Below are 27,063 nucleotides of genomic sequence, written 5' to 3'. Positions count from 1 at the left end.
CCCTGCCTCTAGCAGGTATCAGCCTACCCATCCCTGCTCCCTGGGCCCCCACAAGCTGTGAGAATAGCGCCCTCTTTCTGCGGCAGCTGGCACTAAGAGTCCACAGCAGCAGATGAAACCGAGGGGTAGATCCCCAGGGACAAAGCAGGAGCCAGGGTTTGGCATTCCGGCCACTGGAGGAGTCAGTGCAGAGTCTCGAGGCCCGAGGCCCGCGCCCACCTTCTCCTCAAGGCCCCTAGGCACAGCTAGAGGCCCACGTCGACCTACGGTCTTGGGCCTGAGAAGGGAGATTTAGGAGGCAACCAAGGGGCTCCCTGGCTTCAACTGCAGGCCCGGGGCTCACTGCTGCTGGAGAGCCTCGAGCTGTTCCCTTCTCCCACCCCAACTCCCATCCCCAACCAGGCCAGGCGGGCTTCTCCCTGCCTGCTGGGCCCTTAACCCTGGCCTGAAGCCCTGGCTCTCAGCACCCAGGCCTGGCTCAGCAGAGCCAGCGTAGGCTGCTGGCAGATGAATGCCCAGTTGAAATGACGCCCTCCACAGTGCAGTGCCCGGGGCTCCTGTCCAGCTCAAACTTCCTCCTCCCCTTCTCAGGCCCCACCACCCGTTTTCACCCCACAGTGTACAGAGACCCCTCCCCACGCCTCTCCATGCTCTAAAACTCTTTAATCGAAATTCCACAAAGGATTCCCCTCATATACGTGTGTAAAAACAAACGTGGGTTATGCCCTGAAGCAGGAGATGGAGCAGAGGGTCCAGAGCAGAGCGGGCATAAGACTTTCTAGGGACACGCCTGCTCCTGCCACCCGGCAGGATCACACTGCAGTGAAGGCTCAGCACAGATGGACTGGAACAGAGGACCAAAGACTGGGCGGTGGGGGAAGAGGGCTCCCTGGGCCTCAGGCACCTCGGAAGCAGGGTAGGGATTTCAACCCAGCTCTTACGATCCACCCACAGGTTTTGCACTGTTGCCCAAGTAGTTTTGAATAGCACCCCAAGAGTGTCAGAGGTTGAGCAGTACATTATGTGGTCACCATCTCTCTCGACCGCAGGGGGCAGGCGGTGGAGCCCTCTCCTCTCACCTTCCCAGCAGGCCCCTGGCTCTCCCCTCCACTCCCATCTGTGGTGGGTGGTGCAACCTCTGGCCTGGTTCCCATTGCCCAAGATGCCAGCTGGCTCACAGTGGCCACCGTGCCGCCAGCATATACTTCCTGTTTTGGGGCTTCTGGCCAATGAATCCTGGGGACCAGAGTGCAGGCAGTGGGAGCCCCAGATTTGTGTAACCTGCTGACGGCTCCTCAGAGTTGGCTGCTAGAAGGCAGCTGGGGAAGGCTCCCATGGCCCAGGGTCATGCAGGCCCAGCCCCAGAGCCTCATGGTTACAAAGAGGTTTGACAGACGAGCAGTCTCAGGAGAGATGGGGGAGCTGGGTCCACCACAGTGCGGAGGAGTCTCTCCACATCTTGTCCTATCTTGTCCCTCATGCCTGGAGGGTGGCACTGGGGAGTCTGCCCAGTGCCCATCTCTGCTGTCAGGTCCCAAGGCTTAGGTCCCGGGAGAGAGGCTGCCACACAGCTGGCAGTTCTGGGGCTTCTAAGATGGAGGTCAGGTGGCATCAGTAGCTGGTGAATTTCAGGTCTCTGCGGCGGGATCCCAGCACCCCACCATCCTTGAGACAGGGACTGAGCGATCCAACATCTTCTCCCTTCTGCCACGTAGCATCCAGGGAGGCTGAGGGTCTGGCCATCAGGGGTATTTCAAAGAGTCTGAGCTTAGAGCAGGAGGAAAGAAACCAGGGCCAAGGCCGAGGGACCACTTAGAGGGCCAGCCCTAGCTCAGATGCACCTGCCCCAGGCCCAGCCACAACTGCCCACGGCCCCCAGCTGGTCTAGATGGCCTCAGAGTTTGGAGAGTCAGGGACAGGGTCTGCAAAGGAAAGGAGAAGCAGAGTGAAGTGGGGGTTCCTCTGTCCTTCATCCCCCCAACCCCACACCCTGAGGCTGTGAGGACTCCCCAGGGAGGGCGGGGAGTGAGGCTGATGGCCTGCACGCCATGGAGAGGTCATGACCTTGCGGGCCATAGAGCCGTGAGGGAAGAGAAGCACTTACCTAGGGAGGGGAAGAAGACATCCCCGGGGCCTGGTGGAGACAGAGGAGTGTTGGGCTCAGAGAGCAGATGCCGCCCAGACTCAGAAGGCTGCCTCCGGGCCATGTACGTCAGGGGTTGCCTGGGCTTGGTCTCTGGCATCCCATGGGAAGGTGGAGAGGTCTCAAAGCCGGGGTTTTCGATTCCTTGAGTGTTGTTGCTAGAGAATCAGAATTGAAGGTCATCCGTGCTGCCTGGGGCTAGGCCTCTGCCCTCCCGCCTGCCTGCCTTCTCTGCTCCCTTCCCCTCACCTGCCTTCCCACCCCAGGCGTCAGCAGCCTCTCCTAGCAGGAAGGGAGGATCCAGGGCCAGAGAGAAAAGGCCATGGGCTGCCCTCACCACCTGCCCTGAGCTGAGGGCATCTGACCCCAGCTCCACCCTGTGGTCTGACCATCTGCCCCAGGCCCAGGAGGGAAGCCCAGGGTCAGAGGCGCCTCCGGAATCTGGGGACAAGTCTCTCTTTGGTCAGTAGAGTTAATGGCATCAGCGCTGAATGTCCCCACAGCTTGTCTTGAGCTGAAGGGAGGCGTTCTTCCTGCTTGGGAGTAGGACAACCTCTGAGGACCCCTCCAACTCTGAGATTCTAGCAGGACTTCCTGTGACCCGTCTTGAATATCATCCCTTTCAAACATCAGGGAGGAGCTCTGAATTTAGTGTTGCATGTACTGGGGCCAAATTTCTAAATGTGGCTCATTCCCAAGCACGCCCTCCGTGCCAGGCTCCATGCCAGCTTCCTGCCCAGAGTGCACCAACACACATTCCCTTTCTACTCTATCCCCAACCTGCCGCCTCCATCTGAGCCCGGTCAGCCTCTGTCCTTGTAGCCTGACAGCCTTCTCCTTGGAGTGCCCTGCAGGGAGGGGCCGCAACTCCAGATGTGCTGGCCTCCTTTGCATGTTTCAGTGTCTGCCTGGGCTCAGCTGCTTCCTCCCCTCCCCCACCCTGGCCTGGCTGACCACTGAGGCCCGAAGGTGGGTGCGTAGTTCATCCAAGCATCCTGGAGCTCAGACTGCTGGGTGAGGGGTGGCAGGGAAAACAGCCAATCAGCACAGATGTGTAGGCCTCGGTGGCAGGTGGCAAATGCTCTTCTAACCAGCTGTGCCAGGCAGCTAAACAGGGGCCCTGCTGCCCAGAAATATCTCCCTCCTGACAGCTGGCCCAGAGCACAGAGAGGACCAGGGAGGCCACACCTGTGTTCTCAGCCCTGTCGTGGTATAAGCAGTGACCAGAGAGGAGAGGGGAAGAGATCCTGGTGAGGGTGGCAGAATCAGTCTGTCCTGGCTAAAAGATCCCCCTCCCCCTTAACTGCTGCAGAAGGAGTTTGGGTGTAGATGCTGCCCTTCAGAGATGACAGCCCAGGGAAGAGACACGGCCTGCCAAACTCTGAATCGGGGTGGCACAGCTGCTAGCAGTGTTCTCAGGAAGGTCTCCGTGGGCCTTACCTGTCCATCCGCACCAGCTCCTGGGCACCTAGGGACAAACAGACAGAGAAGCTAGTCACAAAGGGAAGGCTTCCCTAGACAGCATCCCTGCCCTCACTGGCAGATGTCCCTCGGGGAACAGGAGCAATCCTGGACAGGGCCGTGCTCAGCCCTGGATCCCACTTCTGTTCACTCAGGAAGCCCATATGGCAGGCAGTGCTCTGCGTGTCTACCCAGCAGGTGAGGCCCCAGTGAGCGGCCCCGTTTGACCAGTGATAAATGAAATTTGGGCTGCATTTTACAAGTGTCTGGGACAACATTTGTTGCCAGGAAACGAAAGGCAGCCAGTGATTTCTCCCATGTCTTCACTTGGTGATGTTAGACATTCATGAGCAACCCAAGGCCTGGCTCCTGAACTTGCCGTTTCCTGTTTGGCCATTTGTCACGTTCTGGTCGTCAGCCATGATTTACTGGGCAGGAGTGTCGGAAGGTCAGCTCCTAATTAGAGTTCCTGGTCCTCTCTGTCCCGCCCTCTGCATTGCCTCATAGGGTGGCTTTCAAGGCAACATCTCTTAGAGGAAACTCAGGGGGCCTGAGACCCTCTCACTTCTCAGCCATGCTACTACTTTCTGCTCTGCAGCCAAGCTGCTGCCACCCTGCCCCGCTGTGCGGGTTCCCCACCCCCCAAACTGGCCACCAACCAGATGCAGTGACCCCAACTTCCCTCTTTCTTGCAGCTCCCCACGTACTCCCACAGATCTTTCTCGTCTTTTACGGGCTTTGCTGCTGATTACGATGGGGAAACAAGCGGTAGGGGAGGGGCACAACAACACCACCCACGGGAAGTTGCACACAAGTTCCTGAAATCTCTGAGGTATCAGAATCATGGCTCCTTGTTTACCGAGTGACTGCGTGGGGCTTCGTGCGGGTTTCTGCGTTCCCTCAGCTCATCCTCTCCTCTGCCCTGGGGACACCGAGGCCCTGATACTAGAGAGGTTGCAACACCCATTGGCCTCCGCAGCACGCTGCCTTCCTCAGTGCTCCCAACCCTTTCTCTTTCTTTTTTCCTGAGTTTGGCTCATTCCCAAGCATACTTTCTGTTCCAGGCTCTGTGCCAGGCTCCGTGCCATCATCCTGCCCAAAGTGCACCACACACGCTCCCGTCCACTCTGTCTCCGACCTGCCTCCCCGCTGCCCCGCTCTGGGCCACTCGGCCTCTGCCCTGTGGCCACACTCCTGGCATGTCCCAGGTGACTTCTGTTGCCATAATTCCAACAGCTGCTTCTCTAGAGTCTAGATCAAGAAGAATGACCTGAATCTGCACTCCCTCTCCATTTCGCACCTGGTTTCTCTAGCATCGTCCCCTCTGGCATCTCTTGTGTCTGTCTCTAAGCCTTCGACCATGCAAGTCATTTTTTTTTCTTTGTGGAGAGGACAGAGGACTGGCCTCAAAAATACTTTTTTTTTTTTTTTTTTTTGCGGTACGCGGGCCTCTCACTGTTGTGGCCTCTCTCGTTGCGGAGCACAGGCTCCGGACGCACAGGCTCAGCGGCCGTGGCTCACGGGCACAGCCGCTCCGCGGCATGTGGGATCTTCCCGGACCGAGGCACGAACCCGTGTGCCCTGCATCAGCAGGCAGACTCTCAACAACTGCGTCACCAGGGAAGCCCTCAAAAATACTTTTATTAGGAGATAGATGATTGATACCTTCCTGTTACTGCATATATTAAACCTGGGGAATGGTGCTATGAAGTGGCTTCCCATCACAGAAGTGGGGCTCGTTTAGAGTTTCAGAAGATGTGCTCAACAGCCCTAGCCGGCCCACCGCACCCCCTTGAGCCTTCTTTCAGTGCAATTCTTCAGCACCCAGCTCATCTGTCCCTTCCTCTGCGAAGCCTTCAGTCTGCAAGTGTCCCAGTGCGTGGAATAGGAGATACTGGGGGCTGACCCCGGCTCCCCGTGTCCTCAGGACACCCCACAGTGTTCTGGCCTGGGGATGTCCCCTCTCTGTTTTTCCTTCCTCCAGCCCGGGACAGGGGCAGAGCCTTGGCCAACCCCCTGGGGCCCTGTAAGGAAGGCTGTGAGGCGCCAGAACAGGGTCAGCAGTGCACCTCCTCCACCCAACGCCGTCCTCTGCCAGGAATTTGTTTCCCAGTTCCCGTTCCCTGACGGAGACAGCCCTGTGGTCTGGAGTAAGGGGGACAGAAAGCACCTCTTTTGCTGGGAGCCAAGCCTAGCTGAGCGTGGCCCCCTCCTCGTCCCCTTCCCACCTCCGTGGAAGTGCTCCACAGACGAGCAGGAGCTGAGGGCAGCTCTGCAATGATTTCTCTCCCTGGTTGACCCCCGGGGTTCCTCTTTCTACTCCAACCCCTTTACCCTCCCCCACCCCGGCGCCAACCCCAGGGTATCTGTGTAGATAGACTGTGGTGGATTTCATGAGAGGAATAAGGGCGTCCTGAGAGGAAGGGAGAGGTGGCCACAGCCTCTGAGTGACCCAGTGACAGAGGGACAGAGGGGTGTCAAGTCGTTACAGTCCAGCCGAAGGCAATCAGGTGTAAGCCAGAGCCTTCCTGCAGAGGACAAGAGGGGAAGAGGTGGGGGAGGCGAAGCGAGGGCCCACACCCTCCTGCTCTTGGAAGACTGAGACAGGACGAGGCTCATGGGTGGAGTCAGAGGAAGGGCAAGGTGCACTGTCACCCAAAGAGACGGGTAAAAAGGTATTTGTGGTCACAACTTGAAACCTGGCTCCACCACGTACTCGCTGTGTGGTTCCTTAAGGGAGTTACTGAACGGCTCTGTGTCTCAGTTTGCTCAGCTGTAACATGGGGCCAATGGTAGGAGCAAACTCTTAGAGGGGTTATGAGGAATATGTGAGAGAACGTATATAGCAAGCTTGGCGTGGTACCTGGCACAGCAGTCCTACTGGTTAGGGGTCGTCTGCTATGACACGCATGCTGACGAGTGTTTTTATTATGTGGTGGGACTATATTCCCTGAAAAGCGTGAGGTGAAAAGCTCTGAGTCTGAGTCTTAGCTCTTCTGCTTACTAAGTTATATAACATTGGGTTAGTTATTTAACCCTGCTGATCTTAGGTTTCTCACCTGTAAAACGAAAGAGCTGAATCAAGTTATCTCTAAGCTCTCTCGCAGTTCTGATAATCCAAAGGTCATTTTGTCCCAACAGTTGCTACCAAGACAAGCCTACCCATACATTAAAGCAGGGCCCCAAACAGTCTCCAGGCGGTAGCACTTTTATAAGCCAATTTCAGCTACTCCGTATGATTATTCATTCATTCAACAGTTATTCATTGAGCGCCAAGGGGCTAGTGGATCCCCTCCTCTCTCCACCATTGAGCCCAACTCCTTGCAAGACCTGTAGCAGCTCCTGTCTCTTGAAGAGCAGACTTGTGCCTGCCTTTAGCCTTTGCTAATCCCCGTGGCTGGGGGTGGGTGCTGGGGCAGGTCACTCACACACCCACCTAGCCCAGGCGGGCAGGGATACTCACGGCGGTTGGAGGCCACCTGCCTTTGCTTGTAGACCAGGAGCAGGATGAGGGGGAGGCAGAGGATGCCCACGATGCAGGCGCTCGTAGCCAGGGCAGCAGCCGTGATGCCTGAAAGGACAGAGGCGGCCAAGGTGAGGCCCCGTTCCCACTGCACCTCCTGAGGGGAAACTGAGGCCCAGAGAGGGAAGGCCTGGCAACAGGGGGACCCACCTTTACCCACGCCCCACAGCCAGACCCTCACTGACTTGCAGGGGCACGGAAGGTCTGGGGACCCCGGGGGGGCCAGAGCACCAGAAAGCAGGCCAGGCGCTTACAGCTGAGGCATCTCAAGCGGGGAAAGAGAAGGGTCCTCATCCCAGCCCACGGGGAACAGCTCGACCACGGGTGACAGGCTGTTCCCTGAAAAGGGAGAGCAGGCCCTTCACAGACCTCACGCCACAGAGTTCAAGGTCAGAAGGAGCCCGAGACATGAAAAACTTTTGGAAATAGTTAGTGGTGATAATTGCACAACACTGAGAGCATAATTAATGTCACTGAATCAAACACTTAAAAGTGGTTAAAATGGGGCTTCCCTGGTGGCGCAGTGGTTGAGAGTCCGCCTGCCGATGCAGGGGACACGGGTTCGTGCCCCGGTCCGGGAAGAACCCACATGCCGCGGAGCGGCTGGGCCCGTGAGCCATGGCTGCTGAGCCTGCGCGTCCGGAGCCTGTGCTCCGCAACGGGAGAGGCCACAACAGTGAGAGGCCCGCGTACCGCAAAAAAAAAAAAAAAAAAAAAGGTTAAAATGGCAAATTTTATATATGTTTTATCTCAATGAAAAATAAATGAATAAAAAGCCCTATTTATCCCCAGAGAGACTCCTTGGCTCTAGGATGGGGATTCTGAACTGATCTCACATGTACAATTCACGGGGAAAACTCTTGGGGCAGGAACTAGGGAAATGGGAATCCTTGTCCAACATTTAAATTTTTTTTAAACTTTTGAAATTACACAGAAAAAAATTTACAAGTTAAAAAAAATTCAAAAGTTTCTTCCTCCCCCTCTACCCAGGTCCCCTCCAAAGACATAATCCCTGTCAGCAGTTTTTTTGTGTTTAGTCTAGATACATCCCCCACATGCAGAGCATACATGGGATCACAGGACAGTTGCTTTGCCCACTTAGCACAGCTTAGACACCTCTCTGTATCGGCGCAGAGATCTACCTCATTCTGCCTAGGGCTTTACCACGTGGCTCACCCAAAATTTATCGAAACAGTCCCCTACTGGTGCGTAGGTAAGTTTCTTCCATTTTCAACATAACTAATAAAGTAGCAATGAACTTCTTGTGTAGACATCTTTGCTCACTTGGGCAAGTACATCCGTACATAAAACCCTAGTAGTGAAAGTGCTGAGCCAAAGAGTAAGTGTATTTTCTTTGAGGCTATTGCTAAATTGCCCTCTAAAACAAACTCGTACTGCTTCACGACCCCATCAACAGCATGGGAGGTTTGGTTTATTTCAGTCCCTCTGCTGACTCCAGGAGTTTGGCTGGGAAAAGACATGCCCTCAGAACCACAACCAGTGTAAATGCATTTCCTTCCCAATTTCAGCCCTTCCCTCTGACAGAAAAGCCACGGGCTGGGATACCTCGTCACAGCGTCAGCTTGGCTTCAGGGAGCTTTGGGGAGGTGAACGGGCTCAATGTTGCCTTTGCACTACTTATTTGGGAATAAAGGCTGTTTTCATCTCATTGTATTGCTGAACAACCTGACGGTGTAAACAAGCTTTCAGGGAGTTTGTTCAGACCTCAGAAGAGAACAAGCTGTTTTCAGGCGCTTTAGAAGTACCCGCTGGTACAAGAACAGTCGCTGTGCTGTTACAAAGCAAGTTCGACTCCACATTAAAGCAGGTTCCCCACAGATCTTAGCGAGGCTGCACTTTGAGAGTATTGAAAGTTAAATGTTCTATAATTCAGACATTTGAGTATCTCTAAACCCCATCACAGGACCTTATTGTGGGCACTGAGAAACCGGCTACACAGCGCTCTTTTCTGGTCGTCAAAGCAGGTCTCCTCCAGACTGGTACTAGGCAGCATTTGGTGTAGTCAGTCAGTGATCACTGAGTCCAGCTCCCTGTTGGCTGTGGGTGGCTTGGCCCAGCCTCTACCTGACTCCTGTCCCCAAGCAAAGACTCCCTCTCTTCGGCCCCTCTAGGGGATCAGGGCTTGGTTTACTTACAGCCTGGCCTGGGAGTTGAGGCTAGGGCCAGGGGGCAGGGTTTGGGGAGAGTTCTGTGGGCCAGTTGCCCTCCGACACCGTGGGCTCCTCTGCAGAGCACAGCCTTTCCACAGCTCCCCAGCCCTCCCGCTACGTGTGGTCAGTACCTGGGGGTGAGGTTGGGGGCTCCTGCTCTGTAGCCATCCAGAGCCAGACTCATGCTTAGAAGGTGATCAGGCACCGGCAGAGGCACCTGCCTGGCGAGCAGCAAGCAGTGTGCCAGGCCCTTACACAGCGGGGTGGGATGGGAGGGGCCCAGCGAGTCTTTGTCCAGGGCCTGCCAGTAGTACCCCGAGGGTGTTTATGGAGGAAGGGGGAGTTCAGTAGAGCTGCCCGGTTCCAGGGACGGGGCTGGATGAAAGCAAACCATACCTCCTGCTGTGTTGAGGGGGGGAGGTTGCTTCTTAGGGAGATGGGCTGCCCAGCCCCCTTCCGAAGGTTCAGTGAAAAACCACAGCCCCCAGCAACTCGGGGCTCCTGGGCTCCTTGGGTACCACCTTCCTCAGCCCCACTCCTCTCATCACCTCCCCTGCCACCTGAAGCTGCTGTGAGCATTCAGAAGATTTCATAGACCAACTACCCTCCTCCTCCCCAGAGATAACGCTAGGAGGCTGGGGCTGCAGTCAGAGCAGGGAAACTCAGAGAGCTGCTTGGCTGAAGCATCATTAACTGATCAGGTACCAAGACCGGCTGGGGGGCACCTGTCTTACAGCAGGGACTGGGATCTTTCCAAAGGCAAGTGGCAGTGGAGGGCAGTGCCCAGCAGTCAGCCCTGCGGCCTACTAGGCACATGGGTCACCAGGCAAATGTTTCGAACTGTTGGAAAACAGGATATGTGTCCACTGCTGCTGCCATCTACTCGCCATCCTGCCTTGGCACAGGGGAATGGATGAGATGACGGGAAGCCAGGCCTAGAAGTAATAGTAGCCAACGCATACACAGCACTTACTCCGTGCCAGGCACGGTTCTTAGCGCTTTCTTTACACAGAGGACCTCATTTTAGCCTCATAACAACCTGGAAAGTATGATTGTAACTGTCATCTCCATTTTACAGATGAGAAAACTAAGGCACAGGGAGGTTAAGCAACTGGGCTGATTTCAGGATCTGTGCTCTTACCCACTTTACCACACTGCCTTTCACTAGAATGGACTCAGGTTGCAACTATGGCCGATACAGTACTTAATTTTTATTTAATTAGTTGCCAACATTTTAAAATTCAGGGAGTTCATGTAAATTCTGGACTTCTGACTTTGCTTGAAAATTCAGTGGCTCTGGCAACCCTGGGCCCCCTTCCTGGCATGTGGTGGTTGGAACTGCAAGTACAGACTGGCAGCTGGGTGCTCACCACAGTCTCTACCCCTCCCTACTGTCCTACCCACCAGCTCCCGGGCCCTGCGGGCATTTAGTTTTTGAGCCCTGACTCAGCACCTTAGATAACACAGGGGGCCTCCCTGTTAGTTGGAAAGGGACACAGTTGCTCATGTTGTTCAGTGGACACACGATACCCGGAGAACTGAAGTACTGTCCGAAGCCCGCACACCCCACCCAAAAGCATAGCCGGGTTTCTCTTCATCTGAGACCACTTCCGCCTTAGCGCCAAAACTCCACCACAGCTGTAGTCTGCAGACCTCCAGAACCAAGGGCCTGGAAGGGGATCGAAAGGGGACTCCAGAGATCATTGACGCTATCCCCCTGCCCTTGATGCCGAGACAGAAGCAAACGTGTCCCTTTGGCCTTTAGCCAATTCCCTGTAGACAGTAGTTCAGGGAAGCAGGGAGCAGAGTGAGCTGCACATCCCGCAAACTGGAGAGGAGGAAAATGTCAAAACCTGAGAGCAGAGGTGCCCGGCAAAGGAAGCCTGACCCTTAACAGTCAAGTTCAAGGTTCTGCCTCACTCTTGGGCGCTCCTCAGCCAGACTCCTGGGATTTCCCGGGTGACTCCTGTTCCCTTAATTCCAGCAGCTGCTTCTCGAGTCTAGATCAAGATAAACGACCCAGCTCTGCACGCCCTCTCCATTTCACGCCTGGCTTCCCTAGCACCGTCCCCTCTGGCATCTCTTGTCTCTGTCTCCAAGACTTAACTCATACAGCTAATTTTCAGGAAACGAGTGTTGACAGAGGGGAGGCCCCAGTGCTCAGGCAGGGTTTGCACACTGAGAATCAGGCACTCTGGCTTCTCCTCTTGGCTCTGGGAGACTGGGAACAAGTCCCTTCACCCGTGTGAACCCTCGTTTCTCCATCTGTGAAATGGCGGCTGTGGCGGAGGTGTTTCTGCGGGAGCAGAAGTGGGACTAGGGGGTTGCTCAGAGTGGAAGGGGCGATGGGGAAGTAAACACTCAGGAACCCCACCACGTGAGGCTCACCCTGTCCTGTGCACAGCACACGTGTGCGCACACAGTCATGAGGCTGCTGCATGGGAAGGGAGGGGCTGCTCGGGGTGGGGGGCCGCCTTTCCACCCTCCCCAGGGAGCTGCCAGTGGAGGAAGTGAGGAGGGGCAGCGGCTTGGTACCGAGGCCACACACGAGCTCTGCGGTGTGCAGGAAGAGGGGCTTGTTCTTGGTTCCGTGTGGGTCTAACTCAGACCCAACTGTGCGTTCTAATTTTGTTCCTGGCTGGTCCATTTGTTGCTTCAAAAAAAATGAGTAGTTCGAATAGAAAGTCACCACAGCCTTTGAGTGGAGCCTTGGCCAGGGCCGTAGCTGAGCTGTTCCCATTCCTGGCTTCAGTTTTGGTGTATGTCCTCCTGGAGGGCAGGGAGGAGGCCTGCACTTTTGTGTCTCCAGGGCCTAGGCCGGGGCTGGTCCACACTGGATGCCTGATAAATACTAACAGAGAGAAGGCTGAGGAAGCCAAGACCCCTCCTCTCAGAAGAGGGGGGTGTCCCTAAGATGTCCTCCCTTTGCCTCCTGCTGTCTCCAAGCTGCTGGACATTCTCGCCTGGCCTCCTAGTGCCCAGGCACCTCTTTTTTTTTTTTTTTTTTAATTTAATTTATTTATTTTTGGCTGCATTGGGTCTTCGTTGCTGCGTGCGGGCTTTCTCTACTTGTGGTGAGCGGGGGCTACTCTTCGTTGCGGTGCGTGGGCTTATTGCGGTGGCTTCTCTTGTTGGAGAGCATGGGCCCTAGGCATGCAGGCTTCAGTAGTTGTGGCTCACGGGCTCAGTAGTTGTGGCTCGCGGGCTCTAGAGCTCAGGCTCAGTAGTTGTGGTGCACGGGTTTAGTTGCTCCGCGGCACGTGGGATCTTCCTGGACCAGGGCTTGAACCCGTGTCCCCTGCATCGGCAGGCGGATTCTCAACCACCGCGCCACCAGGGAAGACCCGGGCACCTCTTGAAGCCGTGCCCCCGTCCCCTGTAGGGCACCTCTGGGCAAATACCAGGGGGCTGACTGACACCCACCACACTGTGTGTCCAGTCTCCTACCCCGACGTGGGAAAAAGGTGACGTGAGCACAGTCCTAGCTGCACTTCCCTTGTCATCTGTGTGAACTGAGCAGTTATGTCACCTCTCTGGGCCTCCATTTCCATGCAGGTAAAGTGAAGTTGGTGACACCTATTTCACAGGGTTCTTATAAGAAGCCACTGAGATACCAGTACTTGGAAGGACTTAGCACAGTCCTGGCACATAGTAGGAGCTCTAGAAAAGGTAGTTCTGTTCCGCTTCCTGAGCCTCTCCTTCCTACCTCCCCACAGAGAACAAGGAGATTTTAAATAGTTGAGTCCAAGCCAGGAGGACCCCCACCACAGCGCTCCAACCTTCGCCTGTGGCAGAGGGCTACTGTGCAGGAGCCGTGCCCACTGAAAGCAAGCTCGGCAGCCTGTGGCACCCAGTACCTGTCGCGAGGTCACTTGGCCAAAGGTCACTGCCAGGGCACAGCCCCACTCAGAGAGTCAGGAGCTGGGACTCCAGGAGCCACCTTCCTCAGGCTTTGGGCCTTGGAAGGGACGTGGGCTTCTGGGGGCTGCAGCCCAGTGGCTCAGGTGAAGGAGGAAACAAAAGGGAGAGGCAGCAGCAAAGGAGGAGGAATGGGGGTTCCGTGGGCTTGGGGTGATGAGGTCAGAGTTCAGAATGAGGTCTGGGTCCAGGATGAGGACAGAGGAGAACAGAGAACCCAGAAGAGCCAAGAAGCTGGTTCCTTACTTTCACTCTCCTTGGAGGAGGGCGGGTACACAGTGCACTTGGATGGTGCTTCTTCGCCTGTGGGAGCAGAGAAAAGGTCATTACGTGGGTATCAGACCCAGGAGACCAGGAAGACTTGTCCAGGCTGGCATGCCCCACCCCCCGTCACAGGTACTCAGGCTAGTGTCCCCTTGGCAACATTGGCCCAGCTGTGCGCACACACACGCATACACACACACGCACGCACACACACACACGCGCGCACGCACACACACACACACACACACACACACGCACACGGAGGCATATTTTCACTGCACAGCCAGGCATGCCCTGCCCATTGTCATGACACATGACACCCTCAGGGGCATGTCGATACCTGCCCATACCCACACGTCTATCTACTCTACCACCCCTTGCCTTCTCACCTAGACACACACACACACACACACACACACACACACACACACACACACACACACACACACACACACACGTACACGTACACGTACACTCTCTCCTGACACCCCAGGTGTGAGCCGTGGAACCGTGGTGAGCAGTCACACTCCCAGCCCAAGTTCATACACCCCCTCCCGTTAAAAAGTCCCACTGTCATAAACAGAGCCACGTATGCCCTTCCGTCCATCACACCCAGCTACCCAGAGAGACACGCACACAGCTCCACACACCGTGCCACCCCTGTAGTGCCAGCACCGCCCATACAGAATCACACAGCCTCCGGCACAGTGTCGCACCATCAGATGCACAGCGCCACCCCGCAGCCACGCCGTCCTCCTCTCTGCTCCCCCTCCCAGACAAGCACAGGCACCATCCCCAGCTGTCCCGCAGAGGCAGCCCTCACCTCTCTGCACCTGCAGCTCCATGGCTCCGTAGAGCCGCTGCTCTGAGTGGCGGTGCCTGATCTCCACCACCAGGCAGCAGTAGAGGCCGCCGTCCAGCAGGGTCAGGTTGCGCATGGTGATGGTGAAGTTGCCGTGGTGGTCAGAGGCTGACTCCAGCCCATGGCGCTGGGCCAGATCCTGGCTGGAGTTGGCCTGGTGGCCGCCGTGGTGCAGGTGAAGGTCCTGGAACGTGAGGTTGCGGATGGGCCGGCGCTCCGAGCAGGCCTGCACCTCACCTCGTGAGCTGCGGTACCAGGTCTTGTAGAAGGTCACGTCGTGCCCTTTGGCCAGGGGGCCCAAGAGTCTGCAGGTGAGAGTGACGTTCTGTCCCTCGGGACACACATACAGGGAATACGGCGTGGTGACCTTGAATGCTGCCACCAGACCTGCTCAGAGAGACGAGAGCCTGTCACCCGCCTGAGCCGGCGCCACTCCCAGTGCCCCCAGAGTAGGGAAGAACCTTGGTCTGGGGCTTCAAAGATGCGCGTTCCCCAGCCACAAGCTCCAGGCAAGTCAGCTGACCTCCCCAAGCCTCAGCTTCTTCTTTAGTTCACGAACCCGGCTCCGCCCCAGGCTGTGCGGCAGGAGCCACAGGAGCTTCTCCAGGTGTAGCTGGGTGAGGCACAGGAGAGACTCCAGGCAGGCAGCAGACTGGACCCGGCCAGCGTGTGTCCCTCTCCCGGGGGGCACATGTGCTCCAGCCCCGGCTCCCATCCCCCTACTGCAGGCACCACGGCTCTGCCCACACCTGGCCCCTGGCACTTCCAGCTTCCGTGCCCAGTGCCGTCGGGTGGGAAGCAGGGTGAGGAGAGGAAGGCTGTCTGGGAAAAGCAGCGCTTGGCCCTTGACTGCCCCTCTGGGGGCCAGCGGCTCCCGGGGCTGGCCTTGCCTTCGCGTTTCCTCCTCCGTGAGCCCTAACAGAGCGTCTACCTGCGTGAGGCCTGTGCCAGGTGCTACAGCTCACCTGGAGGGGCTTATGGCCTAGCTGGGTAGACAAGTCCTGCTTCTTGACAAAATAACCCCATAGGCTAAAGGGCAAACCCGTAGCAGCCTTCAGGGAACTTGGAGAAAAGAGGACACAACCTTCCTGGGGGTGGTCAGGAGACTTCTTAAAGGAAGGAGGGTCTTTGGGGTAGACGGACAGAGAGGATTCCAGCAAGTGGAAGGTGGTAGGGAAGCAGGAAAACCCAAGGTGTCCAAGGGTCAAGGACAGGCAACGCAGAAAAGGTCGTCTCATCCAGGCACCCGCCTGCCACCCAGTCTTCTTAGAAATATTTTCTAGTTCATTTTGTTTTCAATAAGCAAATGAAGCCATGCCCCGGTCCTGTTTACCCTACCCCAGCCTCCCAGCATTTAACCAGGTTCACCCCCCAAAGCGCTGGCCCTTCAAAACAGAAAATTCTGTCTAGCTATGAGCTATGAGTTCCCTCATGTGTGCAGTGAGGAAAATATTAGCTACAAGAGGCTTGTGAGAGGACAGGATGACGAAAAGAGGAGAACGCGAGAGGTGAGCTCTCATGCCCCCTGCAGACATAGGAGGGATAGCTATAGTTATTAGACATTAGTGATATTTTGATTTTAATTGGCTAAAATCAGGGGCTGTTGTGGGCAGACAGGGAAGGAGGACCCTGTAAATGTGTACAGGATCAAAATGGCTATGTCTTTTCCATGGCCGTTGCCTGAACCCAGGATAACAACACGACTTCTTCCTCCAGATGCCCCTTCCCTATTTTACAGCCCATCCCCCTCTCCCCTCACCTGGCAGAGCTGAAAGCCTGGCCCAGTCGGGAGAAAGGCAGCCTGATGTAGCTTTGGAATTAGCCCACCCTGCATTGGAGTCCAACAGCTGAGAGTTACATAGACCCTGAGCCTCAGACCCCTCACTGTAGAACATAGAAGTGAAACAGCTACTGCCGGAGTTGAGGCAGAATTACAGATAATTTACATGAGATGCTCTGAAGGTTGGTGCTTGATACCTGGGAAAGATAGGTCTCTAACTCATTTCTGCAATTCAAGAGACGTTAGGACATTAAGAGTGAAAAACATTCTGCACGATAGAATGGAGAAGCCAGATTGAGATTCTCTCCCACTAAGGTGTGACTGACTGGTAACAGCTGTGGTCCAACCTTGGCCTGCCTGCATGTTTAAAGCACAGTGTGAGGAGGCAGCAAAGCCACGGCCCCAAAGAATATGTCTGCAAGGGTGGAGTTTTAAGCCCCAGAAGGTAAACAGGACAGACACACACCAGAGCCTCCCACTTACAGCACCCACATGTGAGAGGGAGCCGTGTCTGGGAGCCCCAGATTTTTGGAAAGTCATTGCCAAGGTAAGCAGGGATTTCAGAACTTCTTTAGCGAGATGCTGATCTCCTTTCCAGCAGAAATATAGAAGCCCAGAAAGGGAAAGTGGTTTGCCTGACGTTCCAGAGGGTGTAAACTCAGAACCTAGAGCATGGAGGCTTCAGGTAAAGCAGGATCTAGTTAGAACTAGAAGAAGGAATAGCATGGACATGTCTAACAACCCAGTAAGGCAGGTGTTCTTTTCCTTCCTATTTCACCAATAAGGAGACAGAGGCACAGAGATGTTAAGTAACTCACCGAAGTTCATGTAGCAAATAAGTACTAGAGTCAAAATTAAACTTAGGCACTTAGACTCTGTACTGAAAGAAAAAATTGCAGAAACTGGCAGCCCACCGGCCATACTCAGCCTTCAAACATATGTTATTTGACCCTTAAAGTATTTTACTCTTTTTTTTTTTTTTTGAGATCGCCAAAATTTAAAGACCGGGAATTTGATATGAAAATTCCGACTTGTAGCTTCTCTTTGAGAGTCAGTAAATTAACACTAAAGCAGCTCTCCTACGAGGCAGCCACCCGCTGGATCTGAGCAGCAGCCTCCGTTTAGATGGGACACTGGTGTTCTAGCTGCTGCGGTCCCTCCTACTTACTCCCTAACTTCCCACCTGGCCTGCCTCATTCCCTCACCATAAATGTCCCGTGGGCATCTGAGTTTCTGATGCATGAGTATGGCTTCTTGGTGTAACCAGGGAGGGATTCTGCTCCCCAAGCCCACTGTTCTACAGTTGAAACCCTCAGGCTCAGAGAGGAAATGATCCGCCCAAGGTCCCCGGTGGAAGCCTGACTGCCAGATTTTGGTTGTGCCAGTAAATGGAAGTGGGGAGTAGCTACAGAAAGGATCCTCTAAGGGAGAATAAAAACCCACCCAGAGAGTGGACCCTGGATTATTTCTGCCCTCTACTCCCCCTTTCCCCAGCAGGCCACAGGGCAGCTCCCAGCAGCATCTCTCCCAGCTGGTAACTGGTTTCCCCTTTTCCCAACATTATCTTCAGCCCCAGAACTATCGCCAAGGGTGAGAGCCGAATCCACATCCAGCAGCTTTTGCAGGAGCACACACACCTTGGGGGCCACGGGGAAGCTGGCTCAGTAGAGGCCAGGGCCGCAGGTCTGGGGTGGGCAGAGGCAGACGCAAGAAGTGGAGCACAGAGCTGAGCAGGGCGGGGAATGCTGAGTGGACAGAGGTGTGGATGGGTTGGGGCCAAGATGTGGCAAGACTGAGGTTAGCTTGTGGGCAGGGTAGGTGTGGGCAGGACGGGAGCAAGCAGCAGGGCCTCCAGTGGGGCACCAGCCCAGGGCCTCCAGCAGGACGTCAGGCCCAGAGCCCCCTGAGTCCAAGCAGTGGTGTTAATGACTGCAGAATTGCCCAGGAAGCAGTGGAGAGGGGATTTTCAGCCCGAGGAGCGATTTCGTTGAAGACCCACAGGGGGGACACACAGAACTGGGGTTCAGAGACAGAGTTGGGGAGGGGGCATTGCTCAATCCCTTACACCCCGCACGCCCCAGAGGGACCTCTTCCCCTTTTAGAAAAAGGAGAGGCTACCCTGGGCTTCAGGTTTGGGCGTGGGTGAGAGGATTCAGTTTGAGCAAAAGGGCCAGACGGGAGTGGGCCGGGCATCTACAGGTTTTGTCCTGGGGGGAGAGAAAACATCTTGTTTGTGGTGTCTGAGACTGCAGCCAGGACAAGGCCCACGGGCAGCCTGTCCTTAGGAGGCACGGCGTTAGGGAAAACAGCGCACATGCCCCATGCCTGCCGTGACTGCGCATGCGCACGTGTTATCGGGGGCTAGAAATAGCCCAGCTGGAAGTATAATTATTTGGCGGGAGGATGTTGCTTATTGTCAGGGGCAGATCCTTCTGGACACCTGGGGCATTGTCGGAGACTGGGGAGGAAGGCCCCTGGCTCCAGGGTGGCCGAGAGCATGTGGGACAGGAAAAGGCCCCCAGCCCTGGGCTGAGCCTGTGCCCATGTGGGAACCATCCATCATTGTGCTGCTCTTGGGGCCCTGCATCCCCCCCACCCAGCCCCCACCTGCTGCTGGGTAAGATGGCAGAAACACCTGGAGGAAGAATGCTGTGATCCTGGGAAATGTGAGGTCTCAGGATTCAAACTCTGGCCTGGGCAGGCAGATCCCTGGGCCCCAAACCCCACTTAGCCCTGCCCTTACTGTGTGCCTTTGGGCAGGTTCCATCCTTCTCTGGGCCTCCCTTTCTTCCTCCTATCTGGAGAGACTCCCCACATTCCTAAGCCCCTTCCAGCTCTGAAACCCTGTGGCAGGTGAGAAAGTCTGTCTTAGGGCAGAGGAAGGAGGCAAGAATGGGCTACAAAGGTGATCACGGGCATTTATGAGCCCCTCTTACATGTTAGGACTTGCTGAGCACTTTATACTCGTTTAAGTCTCATGACGCCCCTGATGTAGGTCTCATTGTCCCCATTTTAAAGATGAGGAAATCAAATCAGAAGTCAAGCGATTTGCCCAAGGCCACACAGCCCTACGTGGCTGCACTGAGACCCACACCTTGGACAAGCCAGCACTACAGGCAGCAAGAGCCCTCCACCCCTCCAGCGGGCGGGGCTGAAACCTCATCCTCCAGCTACTTAGCGAGTAAACTGACCTCCAGTTGACGTCTGTGCTCTCCACGCAGCCAGCCTTGCTCTGCCTCAGACCCAAACCGAAAACATCATTCTTTCATTCCACAAATATTTACTAAGGTCCCAACATGAGCCAGGCCCAAGGCAGAGAGGCCGTGGGGGTGCAGAGTTCCCTAAGGGACTTCCGCTCAGAATTTAGCCCTGCTGCTGCCACTTTCTAGCAGTGGGACCCTCAGCCGCAGAGGGGCTCAGCCTCTTGTGAAAGCTCCCGTGTAGAGGAAAGGAGTCCTTGTTCAGCTTCATCTCAGGATGCTAGTTTTTTGTGACCTCTTTCCGCCCATAAGCTCTCACCTCGTGAAACCCTGTGGGTGTGCATGGGATGGGTGTGTGTGGGTGTAGACAGGCCTGTGTATTTACCCTGACCCGGCATGAGCTTACTCCACAGTCGCCAAGGCAATGCCCCAGCCTTTGGAGGTGGGTCCCTGGCTTGATTGGTCAGGCCTAGGAGGCCCCACCCAAAGAGCTGGACTCTGTCCAGCTGCTAGGGGCTGTAAGCAAACAGTTACTGATGGCCTGCTATTGCTGGCCCTGTGCTAGATGCAGAAGGCCAGGCCCTCACCCTCAGAGGGGGCCCCAGACTCACATGGACCTCGTCTCCAGCTCCCTGCCAGACCCTGTCCTCCAGGACAGTCCATGGAGGGTATAAGGAAAGGCTAGGCTCTGTCTTTATCAAGATGGAGAGCACAGAGGGCAAGAGGCAAGGACCAATCAGGACTGGTCCTGATTCCAGTGCTAAGCTCCAGGAAGTACCTCCGGGACAAAGGGCTGAGGGCCCGGAGCCGGCAGGTCCGTCCATGGGGCTCCGTGGCCAGTGAGGACAAAGGGCATCTCAGATGTGTTTATTGATACCTGCTCCTGCAGGAAGTGTCCATTCACATTGGACCAAGGAGTCTGGGAAGGGGAAGCCAGGCTCTATCGGAGGAAGCGGCACTTCCAGCACATTGGGAAAGCATCAGTGCATCTGGGGCTGGAGGCTGTTGGCCAGCACACCTCCCCAGGGAGGGCCTGGGCGGTTGGCCAGAGCCGCACCAGTGGATGTGTCTCTGGATGGCTCGTTCCTCAGCTCTCCCAGGCCCTCCCTGAGGACATTGTATGTAGCCCAGACTACCAGCTCCAGCCAGCTCCCCTCAAGATCCTGTGCTGTGAAGACTTCCTAAGGTTCAGATTCAAATCTCTCTGTGCCCCACCCTCAGTGCAGGAGGCGCGGTGGTAATGGTATAGTAGCAGGCTCTTAACTCTGTGCCAGGCCTCATTCTAATCACTTTTATATGGAGTTGCTTATTGAATCCTCCCTCCCTATAAGGTAGGTACTGTTATCGTCTCCACTTTACAGATCAGGAAACTGAAGCACAGAGAGGTTAAGTAACTTGTACAGAGTCTCATGAATAGCAAGTGGTGGTGCCAGGATTTGAACCCAGGTCGTCTCGCTCCAGAGGTCTGGGGTATAGAAGTAGCCAGGGATTGACCAGAGGCCCCACCTCCTTCTTGCAGATGGACAGGCTGCCCTGGCCAATGAGGCTGCAGGCTCCCTCTCCCACTGTCTCCGTAGTTGTTGGGACAGCCTGTTGGCCCCAGCATGAGGAGAGGACCCAGCTAGAGCCACCGTATTTATTTGGGGAAGGCAACGGGGGCTGGGAGAATTTGGGCCTGGAAGAAGCCCAGAAAGGCCTTCTGACCCTGTCCTGACCTCTTAGGATGAGCACTGTCATCTCTCCCTTCTTCCAGGAGAGCTGAACTGTCCCCTGCCCCCAGCCGCCACTCCTCACAGCGGTGAGTTTTCTTTTTCAATGGAGAGGAGCTGACGGCATCTACAGCACAGGTAGTTTTACTTTCAGTTTTATGGCGTTAAATAACACTGAATCACACAGAGAGAAGGTTATTCCCTTTTCGATTCTCTTTCAGTCCTGATTACATCAAAGAGAAAGTCCCAGTTTGATGCCAGTGTGTCTTCAAAACATCTCTATTATGTGCTAAGCTCTTCTTTTTTTTTTTCTTTTTCCTGCAAGGTACAGCAGGCTTGGAGCCTTCCCCAGGCTATAGTTTCCAACTAGAATTTACCTTATTTGGTTTTCCTATTATGTACTTTTATGATTTTGTTCTATTTATGGCAAGTGACACTGGCTTTCCATTTATGGCAGTGATACAAAGTTTCCTTTTAAAATCTATTTACTTAAGTCAAAGAATGAGTAGATTTAAAGAGGGCACATATGATGATGGGCAGACACTGGAGAAATCCCCAAAGTGGTGAACAAACGGCCTGAAGGTCAGGAAGCACCATCATGGGATTACCCTTCCGAAGTGAGTGGTCAGCGTTGCCGAGACCCAGTTACCTAGCCTTCCCAGGGCTCAGATAAAGGCGGCGTGTGTGTTTGTGGTCCCACAGCAAGTGAACAGCAGAGACAGGGCTTGACCCCCGGTCCCCATGGGAAGTAAGATCCTATGTAGAAAGGCTGAGGGACTAGGCTGGCTCGGTCAGGAGCAGAGCAACTTCATTACTGAGTTACTGATGGACACAGTGGTGGCCGTTGTCTTTCTCTCTGGGGATGTTCAGCCAAAGTCAACAGGATGAATGTTAAGCTCAGTGGCAAGAAAGACCCCAATAAGACAAGGAAACCCTGAGCCCGGCTTGCCTTGAAGTGGCAAAGTCCCCACCTCTGGAGCACTTTAAGAGGAGAATGTACGGGCACCTCCATGGGCATTACAGACTGTAAGTGCGTAGAGGTGCTACGGAGGGCTGGGCCCAGCACTTCAGACCTCCAGGGTGCTAGAGAGTCCTGTCCCAGTGAGACCGGTCAATGCCTTCCCATGCTCTGGGCGCTCTACCGGACCCTGCAGGAAGCAAGGAGCTACGATGGTAAACCGATGGCGTGTGGCCTCCAAAAGCCAAGAGGCAGAATAATACCACACAGCCAGAGCTCCCCAGGCGCCAGGCGCTATGTTATGCCAGGCTCTGTGTCACGTGTGCACCGAATATTCACAGCAGCCCTCTGAGGGAGGTGCTGTCGTCATCCCTATGGGAGAGATGATAGAACTCGCTCACGGATGCTGAGTAACTTGTGCAAAGTGACAGAGCAGTAAAGGACCATCTTGGGATTTGAACGGAGCTCTGGTTGACTCCCCAAGCCAGACTGTTAAGTGACAGGGTGGAACGGGAAGCCCTGGCATGCAGGGCACACAACTCCAGGTCCCTTCCATTCTCACACAGGGTGGCATCAGGAAGGCCTTGGTCATGCCTGCGCTGCTGCTAAGGGGATCCAAGGGTCCATCAGAAGCTTCACAGCAGCTCCCTGGTGAGGCCAGACTGCTCCTGGATGAACGGTTGGCTTAAAACCTGGCACCTCAAACTCAGTCTTTGGGGCTTGGTCAGTGCTGGTGAGGGGTCACGGCCAGTATACCCGATGGGCACGAAGGACCCCTTTCTTCCTCTCTTCTTTCCCTCTGTCTGCTTGGGCCTAAGACCCATATGTGTGTGCATATAGGGAGGTGGCCTTCCAGCGGTGTACCACCCACCTGGGCCACCCTCTCCTACGGAGGTCAGGCCCCAGAGGGAACCTTTGCCCTACTTGGAGGAAAGAGAGAGCAACCAGCCCAGCTCAGCAAGGGGCTCCCCAGTATCGCTGCGTACCCCTGACATTGGGTAGAGGCTACCTTATGCCCGTGGGCTGGCCTCAAGCCTGCTTCTCTCCACCTCAGGGCCTCTGGGCAGCAGACTGTGGATTTCCTAAGAGCCGATCATTGCTGTGTCAGAGGCTTGCACCATTGGGTTACTCAACAAGGCCCTGCAACCCTGCTTACCATACAGGGGAAGAAGGGCTCTCACCTCCCCAGCCCCAGTGCACTCCATGGGCTAGTCCCAGAGTTTGGGACTCTTGGGTTAGCCTGTGAGGACATGGCAGGGACAATAACTTCCACAGGTCCTGGGAAGGCCAATAGGGGAAGAAGAGGCTCTGCCACCCTTGGGGTCTGCTGGGTCCTGGCTCCCTAGGTGCCTCCCTCCACCCATTTCAACCTGGGTCAGGCCCAGGAAAGGGGTGTCTGCAACTTTTCCTAGGCTCCTGTGCGCCATTATCACCACCATCTTTCTCCATGGTGCTGGCCCAGCCCCAAGAGCTAGAGAACAAACAGGTCTGCACTAGCCGCCTCCATCTCACCTTCCCACAGCATCAAGGCTTTGACAGTGAGCAATCCTGCCCAGGGCCACCCGGCACCTCAGCAGGCCGGTGAGCAGGTCTTTCCAACTCAGACACCCTCCGGACCATGCCTGCAACCAGGCCTCCCCGTCTCTTATCCCCCTTCTTGCACACTGTACTGGGTAGCAGCATGAATATTCATTAGCACGCCCATATTACAGTTAGGAATACTGAGTCCCAGAGTAGTTCAAAACTAAGAGAATTCTCCTGACTCAAACCCTAACCATCTCCTTGAGCTGGGCCCAGGGAGAGATGGAGCACCAAGCTGCTGAAGTAGCCAAGGCCTCTGGGGGTGGAGCCTCCTGGCTGAAGAGACAATATGGAGTGAGGGGCTCTGAGCCTCTCTGCTACTGGCTCTGTGAAAGCTGGCTCTCTATGCCCTAGTTCTCTGGAACTCAGTTTCCCAAACTGGGGCTGCTGAACAGAGATCAGCTCAGCCAGAGGAGGACAGGGTAGGGGTAAGAAAACGGAAGGGCCTCTTGGGGTCACTTGGAAAGGAGGGGGCAGGGCAGGCGGTCTGTAGTGGGTGGGGTGCTGGCCGGTCCTGCCTGCCACCATCCACTGCTCCTTTGGGAAGCCCTGTCTGCCATGAGCCATGGCCTTGGTGCCGAGACTGCTCCCCCACCTGCTTTGGCTCTTCCTGGGGAGCATCCAGTTCAGGGCTTAGGCATCTCTGTCCGTGGGGTGTGGGCTCCCTCCGCTTTATAGGAGGCCCAGGCCAGCCTCCCAGCACTGAGATACCATGCTGCCTGCAGGCTCCCCAGTTTCTGAGGCGTTTTCCAGGTTCTCTCAGAACCCTCCTCTTGCTCTTACCCTGTCTTCCCCTTCCTCCTCTTCTGACTCACCCACTGGGTCCCTTGCCAAGCTCCCCACCTCCCTCCTGCCTCCCTCTGACTCCCTGCTGACTCACACTTTCCCTGAGCCTTCCCAGGGAAAAAGTTTAAAGTTTAGTTCCATAGGCTGCCTGCCGGCCCCCTCTTCCCTCAAGATCCAGCTGCTTCAGTCCTGGACAGGCAAGAAGCAGGGGCCAGGCTGTGGGTCCCGGGCCCTTTGCCCCCCACTCAAGGAGCCCCTGTGTCCTGACCAGGATACCACCTAGACTTTGGAAGGGGAAAGTGACACCTCCCTGTGTATGGCTTCTGTGTTTGAGCTGAGGAAACTGAGGCCCGAAAGATGCTATAAGTTACCCAGGGACCTAGAAGGGGCTCACAGCCAAGCTGGGCAATGTCCCACATTCTCCCCAGTGCAGGCCCTACACCAGTCCCTGGGCTGCAGATTTGCTACGATGCTGGGAATCAGCTGACCACTCAGCTCTCAGCCATCAGACCCTCAGGATAAGGACCAGAGGGCGCCCATGTCCAGCTGTGGACCAGTGCCTGCACTGACGAGTGCCCACCAAGGCTCAACCAAGAGTGTCACCAGGGTACGGGACACTGGCTGAGAGTATACAACTTCGGCGCCCCGTGAGACCCTGGGGTCCTGGGGTGGTGCAGGGAGATGCCACAGGTGTCAAAAGCCAGTGGCATCCACTAGAACACACTGGGCTGTCTCCACCGTGTTTATCTCCTGTGCTGCAGAAGGTACTCGTGCCTGGGCTCTCTGGGTCGGGAAGGGCTGGACAGGCAGCTGCTTGGGCAGCTGTCAGCATACACGCGTGCCCACCACCCAGCCAGGGCACTTGGCAGAGAGCCGCCGCCCCTGCCAAGCCGTCCTAGCGGCCTCCCTGCCGCGGGCTGGGGTCACGGCAGGCTGAAGGGGGCTCCCAGGGCGTCCCCATCTGACCTGGGACCCCCCACCCTGCCCCGCTGTGCTCTCCCGTTGCTCCTCCCTAGCACCCGGGCTCCGCCGACCTTACCTCGGGAGGCAGCCAGGAAGAAGGCGAGGAGCACAGGCCCCCGGCGCCAGCTGCCAGCCTCCGGGACTGGGGGGACGCCCATGTCGCCGTCGGGCAGAGCTGCGTCTGGTGCAGCCGGGCCGGAGCGGAGCCCGGGGGCGTGCAGGGGGCACTCCTGGTTCGCAGGGAGCGGACGGGACGCGGCCGGCGGGGAAACCTCCGCGCGAGTGAGCGCAGAGCAAGTGAGCGCGGCCGGCAGCCCGAGAGCCGCCCGCTCCCAGGGGCCCACAGCGCCCCCGGGCGGCCAAGGCTGAAGCGCTGCCTCTCCAAGGGCCCCCGCGGGAGGGGCTTCCCGCTGACTCGCACCCGGCTGGCCTTGTAGGTGGGGGAGCCAGTCAGTATGCCAAGAGTCAGCGCCACTTGATCGCCCGTTTGAAGCCTTTTCTTCTCTCCCCCATTACTCTTTGCAGAGGATTAGTATTGTTGTAAAGCCTGAGAAGTACATCTGCGTCTAACTTAGCGCGATATATCATCATCATCATAGATTGTATCAGCCCTCACCCACCAGCAGAGGCTTGTACCTGACGTCCTCCAGCCCGGCCCAGGTCCTGGCACTCCCAGTAGTGGAATGACTGACTGACTGAATGAATGAATAGATGGACGGATGGATGACATGTAACTTTTGTAAAGAGCTAGGTGAGTGAGTTGGGGCAGGCTTGACTGTAGATTCCAGAGCCTGCAACACCCTTGTGCACATGCACACACATGTGTGGCAGGTGCAGGAGTACCCAGCAGGCTTGGCACACCCCTACACTAGGACACACAGTGGGCTGGAGGCAGTTACTGGAGTTCATCTCATATGCCAATTGTAATCACTAGAGCAACGTGCTAACCAGGATCCTGAGGTTGCGTCCGGCCTCAGCAGTGCCGTGATCGGTTAGTGATGTCACGGACGGTAAGAGTGGTGGTGTGAGTGCCATCCTGGACCTAAGCAGTTGCCTAGCTTGGCTTTTGACAGAGCCTCTGGGACTTCCTCTGTCAGCCTGGGACTTCCCTCGCTCTCATCCTTCCCCCTTTCCCTCACCATGTTGGATCACGCTGAGTAAGTGCAGCCTAGGAAGGCATCCAGCTGGCTCCACCTCAAACCCTCTAGCCAGCTGACCAAGGAACCTGATCGTGCTCTTCTCCTTAGGCCACCACCCACGTGTATGTGACCATCGTGGACGAGAACGATAACGCGCCCACGTTCCAGCAGCCCCACTACGAGATCTTACTGGATGAGGGCCCGGACACAATCAATGCCAGCCTCGTCACCGTCCAGGCACTAGACCCGGATGAGGGGCCCAACGGCACAGTTACCTATGCCATCGTTGCCGGCAACATCATCGACACCTTTCACATCGACAGGCACACGGTCAGTGGCTGGTGGCGGGGTCCAGGAAGAGGGTCAGCTGGCCAAAGGGATTGGAGGGGAGCTCAGTGACATCATGGGGGTGGGAGCAGAGCAAAGATGGAGTCCGGGAGGAAACTGGGGGGGCAGCCAGTACGGGAGGATGAAAAGGTCGGGTGGGGCCTGGTTTAGAGGACAACAGGGACTCCCTGTCATGGCCAGGATGTTAGGGCCAACCTCCCTCCTGGGGTGGTCAGAGGATGCCCCAGACCCACCATCTATTGATCCACCCTCGTCCC

The 27,063-nt window shown here is 56.0% G+C and overlaps 1 protein-coding gene across 1 annotated transcript; it reads right to left on the bottom strand.

Annotated features, from left to right (window-relative positions):
- Positions 1-646: 646 nt before the first annotated feature.
- Positions 647-25,749, bottom strand: VSIR (V-set immunoregulatory receptor). The gene is made up of 7 exons (XM_079900052.1): positions 25,396-25,749; positions 14,304-14,729; positions 13,463-13,519; positions 7,068-7,175; positions 3,584-3,611; positions 2,105-2,301; positions 647-1,922 (listed from the first exon to the last, which is right to left on the bottom strand). The coding sequence occupies exons 1-7, from the start codon at positions 25,475-25,477 to the stop codon at positions 1,885-1,887; spliced, it is 936 nt and encodes a 311-aa protein (XP_079756178.1). The 5' UTR covers positions 25,478-25,749; the 3' UTR covers positions 647-1,884.
- Positions 25,750-27,063: the final 1,314 nt, after the last annotated feature.

This window comes from Stenella coeruleoalba, assembly GCF_951394435.1.
Source record: "Stenella coeruleoalba genome assembly, chromosome: 16".
Lineage (NCBI taxonomy): Eukaryota > Metazoa > Chordata > Mammalia > Artiodactyla > Delphinidae > Stenella > Stenella coeruleoalba.
The sequence above is the reverse complement of the archived record's forward strand: the minus strand, read 5'-3'. Positions and strand labels throughout refer to the sequence as shown.

What these genes read in the sequence shown, in the direction of transcription:
- VSIR (XM_079900052.1), bottom strand. Translation starts at nt 25,477, where the DNA reads ATGGGCGTCCCCCCAGTCCCGGAGGCTGGCAGCTGGCGCCGGGGGCCT. An exon ending in GGAGCTGCAGGTGCAGAGAG is followed by an intron (nt 13,520 to 14,303) that starts GTGAGGGCTGCC and finishes CTGCTCCCACAG; the next exon opens with GCGAAGAAGCACCATCCAAG. An exon ending in TGTCTTCTTCCCCTCCCTAG is followed by an intron (nt 1,923 to 2,104) that starts GTAAGTGCTTCT and finishes TTTCCTTTGCAG; the next exon opens with ACCCTGTCCCTGACTCTCCA.